The sequence below is a fragment of the Cyclopterus lumpus genome, chromosome 6 (assembly GCF_009769545.1).
Source record: "Cyclopterus lumpus isolate fCycLum1 chromosome 6, fCycLum1.pri, whole genome shotgun sequence".
In the NCBI taxonomy this organism is placed as follows: domain Eukaryota; kingdom Metazoa; phylum Chordata; class Actinopteri; order Perciformes; family Cyclopteridae; genus Cyclopterus; species Cyclopterus lumpus.
This window is the reverse complement of record NC_046971.1, coordinates 6897342-6904019: the sequence shown is the minus strand read 5'-3', so window position 1 is coordinate 6904019 and position 6678 is coordinate 6897342. Positions and strand designations below refer to the sequence as shown.

General features: G+C 42.4%; 1 protein-coding gene across 1 annotated transcript in view; it reads left to right on the top strand.

Moving 5' to 3' along the window:
* Positions 1-6678, top strand: part of kcnq1.2 (potassium voltage-gated channel, KQT-like subfamily, member 1.2) — a 151636-nt gene that overhangs the window by 16074 nt on the left and 128884 nt on the right. Inside the window, exons 3-7 of the mRNA XM_034535508.1 lie at positions 2362-2488; positions 2685-2763; positions 2858-2954; positions 3948-4088; positions 6293-6403. Of these exons, the coding sequence (XP_034391399.1) occupies positions 2362-2488; positions 2685-2763; positions 2858-2954; positions 3948-4088; positions 6293-6403 (555 nt within the window). The remainder of the gene's footprint in view (positions 1-2361; positions 2489-2684; positions 2764-2857; positions 2955-3947; positions 4089-6292; positions 6404-6678) is intronic.

The window sequence follows — 6678 nt, the reverse complement described above, 5'->3', positions numbered from 1 at the left end:
GTCTTTAGTTTTAAACTTTAATACATATTACACAACTGTTCTTGAGCCTGCGCTGTCTGTCGATGCACAGCAATGCAGCGAGCTAAACACACTCCCAATAAAGGTTGAGGGTGTGACACTGTTGAAACAACATTGGCAACATATTAAAGGATAGCAATTATGAATCGACACACATTTCTTTTGTGAAAACGACATAGTACAATATAGACTAGCCATCAAAGTACTACAAAAAAAGTACTTTGAGCTCACGGGGGGATGGAAGGAGATATACTTTTGTAAAATGTTACGTTTCTAAGTAAAAACCTGTTTAGCTAACATTAGCAGAGAGTTTTAGCACATCGTCAACTAGCATTAGCACTTTTATCACGTTCAGCTATTCCAAAAGCTTCTCAAAGGTAAATCTAGAGGTAGTAAGTGACTCTCTTCTAGTGGGACACACAGATGAAGCAATCCAATCACTCTCAAGCAGCTCTCTGAATGAGATTCGGCCTAGTCGGGCTTGACGAGATTAGCGCTGCGCGAACAGGCGGTTGTTTTCAATAAACACGTAGTTTCCGATACACATACAACAATTCCCCAACATCTGGCTGACCCAATTTATGGACTTATCCCATCAAATTCCCCAAATTCCTGGGTTCCTTTGATTTTCAAAGGTCACCCATATGTCATAATTACTGAACTCCTATGAATTGGGATTGCGTGGCCATTTTCTGCTGCTGTTGGTGTTTTGGTCTTACTGTGTACTTATTGATTTGTTCAATTTTATAGAAAACATATATAACATATATCACAACAATGATATTGACTCCCCCAATTATATGGCGACAACAGAAGCTGTGTAGATAGGATGCAACTACCACAAGCTCCCACCTCCTTTCTGAGTAATAGATTAAACTTTTGCATAGTTCAGAATGCAAAGAACTGTTTAAACATTTTTGCAGATAAAAATCTGTTGGCAGAAATAACACCTTTCAGTCAGAACCGATTACACAGTGTTCTATTACAGAAACGGCAACGGGGACTTAAAACACACAGTCCGTTACTTTCCTACACAAACAATAAGGCTGTGGCCGGCTGGTCAAGTTGTTATAGGCGTCTTGGTTTCAGATCTCCGAATGTCTGCACACGTCTCCGATTTGCTCAGCGATTTAAAATATAAATGAATAAAGTGAAACCAAATGGTCGTTCAGTTGGATTATCAGTTATGTAGGTTTACTGGATCATTACTGCCTTTTGTTTTGGTTAAGGGCCATAGGAATCTCAGGTCAGACCACTCGAGCGCAAAGCTGTACACATAGTTAATTAATAAAACTGAGCAATTCAGAGAGCAGCAAAAGCAACTCGGCCATCTGGCCCCATCACCACGATAACTCTGATGGAGGCCTTTTGGTTGCTATTACAAAAAGTAGTTGTTCATTGTACTGTCACAAATGTATCACTAAATGTACACTTCATTGTATTTTCTCTTTTGTGCTGACACTTTTGCCAGCCAAAATACTGTCTGCTTTGATTGACAGGTCATTGTTTTGGGGGCTCTGTGGTGCTGTGTTATTGCAGCAGGCCTCATGGTATTACGTTTCATGCAAGTGGGGGTGGTCAGGGAGCAGCCAGTTCAAGCAATCAGCGCGATGACCACCCACATGGCCTCAGGGTTTAACAGACAGTATAGTGACTAAATATTATTCGTGCACGGTGGCCAGGAAAACGATCTCTGTCAGACGGGCATTATTAAGTCACGGAGGCTCACATGTATGCACGTAATGGAAAAACAAATGCACAACGGTTCATATTGGAACACCATTTAAGAGCACCGACCTCAACTGATACACAGTTTTATATGATTAGAATTCAAAATCAAGCCCTCCGTATTTTTTATTTTTTTTTAAGTATCTTATTCTGCAGTGTTTCAGAACAATTTACAATTCTAACAAGATCTCATCACCCAAGTAATGCATTTGACTGTTTATCCGTCTTATCTGTGAGGCAGCAGTGTGACAGCATTTCATTGTGTGCCTTCAATCACTTATCCATTGACCCCGGTCTCAATATGAGCTGTCATCAGCCGTGTTATCAAGATCCATTTTTCCTCCTGCGTGGTTGGGTGGTCCTAGATCACCTAAGTGTCTCTGCCTCACACACACCTGTCATTACCCATTCATATCCCATTGTACATCTTGGTGATTCATTATAATGGCTTGATTATTGCGTTTGGATTAGTCTTAATGCGCGGCCACGGTGTTATCAGTGCTTTTTTAGATATGAGACCGTATCTAGTTGTCCTGCATGTGCTTTACAATGATTGTTGCTGTACCAATGGATTCATGTAACCCTTTGCTCTCCTGTTTGCATTGTTCTCCGCAGGAGATTGTGCTGGTGCTGTTCTTTGGCACAGAGTATGCGGTCCGGCTGTGGTCGGCGGGCTGTCGCAGCAAATACGCAGGCATCAAAGGACGCCTCTGCTTTATCAGGAAGCCCATATCAATCATAGGTGCACCTGGGATTTTACTTTGCTCCCATTTAACACAACGGATGTCATGTATTGTTCATGTAGAATCAACAACTTAGATATTGCAATCAATGTAAGGCTTTACTTTAATACAATATGTGTCCTTGAAGCTGAAAAGATTGCAACCCTGATTTAGATCTTTTCTTTCTTTTCTGTCCGTCTTTCCCTCGCTTCACAGATTTGATAGTGGTCATTGCCTCAGTCATTGTGCTTGGTGTCGGTTCCAATGGCCAGGTGTTTGCCACGTCTGCCATCAGGTAGAGCGACTGTTTTGTTCCGCATTTGATTATTTACTGATAGATGTAGCGAGTAAGAGGGATCAGGAGATAAAGGACATGTTGTGTGTTGCAGGGGCATCCGTTTCCTCCAAATCCTGCGCATGCTGCATGTGGATCGACAGGGAGGAACGTGGAGGCTGCTGGGATCTGTAGTCTTTATTCATCGGCAGGTAGGTTGAACGTATTCAGGCTAATGCTAAAACTATTTGGTATTTTTTTTGCATTATTTACACAGACCCAACCTCCACCTTCCTGATCATTCGATTATTTACTGCTTATTACGGCAAAATCCGATGTGCACCGTCAGAAACACATGCACAAATAAGCCACAGCAGACCAGGTTGCCTCTCTGTATCCTGGTTCACATGTTTTAGTATTTTATTAGTCTGATACACAATAAAATCAAGGATGCAGAGATCTTTTCTCTTAATCCGTGATTTTAAACTGTGTTTTTTGGTTTTAGTCAAATCTGACGTTCATTTCTCTGTGATGAATAAGAAGAACATGACTGAACAGTCAAGGATTCTTATGCAAAGGTCAAGAAAATAAATGTTAGATGAGCCTGAACTTGATTTGTTGCCATCTCCCCATTGTTAGATGACTACTGTTTCAACTGATGTGCTCTGTTCAGTAGACATACAACAATATATTGCCTTTTAGCAGTGTCAGTTGGTTGGTTGGTCATTAATATTTAAAAAAGGGAGCCAACTAACAACCGATGATATACGCAACTAATGGGATGTAAAGCCTTGTAAAACACACTTAATTCAAACTCAAAAACAAATGGCGATGCATGGAAGTTGTAGTATAATACACTTAATGATCCTCCTGGCGTACATAATGAAGCTGTATAATTGAGGCCTTAGAGCACTCATAGATCAGAGCCTCGACTCCCTTCACCGTACGTGAACGCAGGCAACACCCGAACAGCACATTTATTATTATTACAACTGACCAGACACGTCTTACTAAATACAGAAGGATGAAGGTTGGCGTCAGTCAGCAGCAGCTTCCAGCGCGTCGCTCACAGCTCCTTTTGAAACGTACAAGTCGTTTGAAGTAACGCTGACGTGTGCAACCTGGCTCTCTTGGCGCGGAGAACATTCTTTCGCACAACGTTTTCATAGTTCCGCCTTCGTGCCCGGTCCGAATGTGTTTTTCAGGAGCTGATCACCACCCTGTACATCGGGTTCCTGGGCCTGATCTTTTCGTCCTACTTTGTCTACTTGGCGGAGAAGGATGCAGTGGATGAGGAGGGCAAGACGGGCTTCTCCAGCTACGCCGATGCCCTGTGGTGGGGCGTGGTAAGGCGGCTTAACTAGAAAATAGAATTGCATCGCATAGCCCCTTCACTGTTTAAAAAAAAAAAAAAAAAAAAACTTTTTGGGAATATTTGTACAATTACATTATCTGCCTTTTGTCTTTTGCAATGCATATATTACTCGGACCCTCGAACGCCACTTGAGTTTTGCCAACACAGCCTCCGCACTTGAAAGGCAGCATCGCATGTAAAAAAAAAAAGAAAAAAAGAAAAGATTCTTCTCTCTCGAAAGCGGCGACAACAAAACCAATCTGCACAATGGAATCTCAAGTGGAGTCTCAAACTGGAACAAAAAAAATGATTGAGATGGCCGGCCACCCTGGCTGGTCTAATTATGAATCGCCTTGTGTTGTTATTTTCCTCATCGGGTCTTTTGTGTAGCGCGCGCGTAATGCTGCGACACTCTACACAGACGCAGGTGTGTGTTGATGTCTTTCGTGCGTAGAGCTGGTTTCGCTTATTCCCCTCCGTACGGAGGCTCAGCTTTCCAGAGTAGTTAATTAAACATTTGAATTGAAAGCGCAGAGTAATGAGAAACCTATGGCAGCCTTGTGCAGGGGATCAGCGTGCCACAAAGAGACGGTAATAAAGCATTCACCTCTGGGCTCTTTGGCTCAAAGAACTTTTAGAGCACCAATATAAAGTGTCAGTTCCCTTAATTAAAACTTTAATTGTGGGATTACTACCTTTTATGTAACAAGGGTTAGAGGGGTCACAGTGCTCCTCACTGCTCTATGGAAAGAAAAGAAAAGCTGTTGTTTGTGTTGCTCTGTTCACAATGCCGAGAAAAAGAAATGCGCTTGGGGATCTGCACTTGTTATGTTTTTTTTTTCTGAGACTGTAAATTTGAGTCATGATATGCCATTACAATAGCTTTTGGTCAGGTTGGTGAGTGTTTGTGCGTGCTCGTTTATTGCAATGAGAATGCACTGATTGGAGGATGCTAATCTCCCCCAGGCTGTCTTCCTTCTCTTGGCATAATTTCCACTTTCGGATGTGCAGGTGCAGGGCACAGCTGGAGGACAAGCCAATGCCATGATTCATATCCCCTTCTCTCTCCCCTCAACCTGTCTAACTTCTATGGCAAAGCGTGAAAGCTGCTAAATAACTTGCCGTTCTGTCGTTTGTGGTGCTTATGTATAATTTCAATTGGGTATAATCACTCATACAGTGTGTAGGCATGCATATCAGCATTTATATAAACAATGCAAATAGACATTTACACACTTACACATCTTTAAAGACCAGGTCCACGACCTTTGTGTCGACATGAGGAGGTTTTTTGCCACACACCCTACATTCTGAATAAAGAGGGGTGTCTTTGAGGAGACCATTCCACTCTGATGGTCTGGAGGACATTGTTTAGTCATCGGATTTGTGGACGAGGGATTAAATCCCCCCCCCCCCCCTACCAACATACACCCAGCCACCCTTCCCGTCTTTGCTCCTTCTTTTTTTTTTTTTACTCCCAAAGCCCTTTTAAGGATCTCACCTTACATCAGCCGCTTTGTGTTCGCGCACAACGGCGGCGATACTCCATAGACACCCGCGGTAAGCCAAGTGAGTTCTGAATGTGTCAGAATTGGCTCGGCTTTCAGAGTGGGTGTACATGCAAATGCGAGAGGTATTTGTTCCCCTTCACCCCGGCAAATTCCTACACTCACTGAGGATTAGTGGATGGGAATCTTATTCCCTTTGAGGAGCGAGAGCCTCAAACGCCCCGGGCATCCGCTGACAGTTGTGGAACGAGGCCAAAAACGGCTGATGAACTTTCTCTTTATTGTCTAACTCCGGTTATAGACTGCCCCGCTCTGCCTTGACTGACATTTTCATTTACGTTAGCAGTTTGTTACAAATGAGAGTGAATGACGATATCTCTCGATACATTTTGACATGTAAGGAGGAATTATTTACATTAGATTTGTATCAGGTGCATCGATGGTTGAGGAAAGGATAAAGGAGAGTCAAGACGGGTACCTTCCAGTGTCACGCCTCAACCTGCCCCGCGATGGTGTCGATTCAATTTAGCTGACATCCCATCAGCCCCAAATGTCTTGACCTGTTTTGCATCAGCGAAGGGCCGTGTGTGTTACAGGGTTTTTTTCTTTCTGTCACACGTAGGCCTACTATCTGCTAATGATCATCTCAATAGATGTAAGAGTAACGTCATCCCCTCTCCGTCTTTAGGTGACTGTCACCACAATCGGCTACGGAGACAAAATTCCTCAAACGTGGGTAGGCAAGGCCATTGCCTCCTGCTTCAGCGTCTTCGCCATCTCCTTTTTCGCCCTGCCTGCTGTAAATATGACTTTTATTTTAATCGCATGAAACACACGACCAGTAAGAAAAGATTTAGAAAAATGTTTTGTTCCATTTAGTCTTGTTGACTTCTGTTTTTGTTTCGCCATTGATCTTTGCATTGAAACACAATTAAATAATGTCTGTCTCTATTATTATTTCCAGATACATTTTATTTATTTTTTAAAGTCATTTATCCTACATGTTTTTATCTTCACTAAATGGTCCAACTTTAATATGATTTTTTTAAAACTTATTTTGTACAACCTAATTAT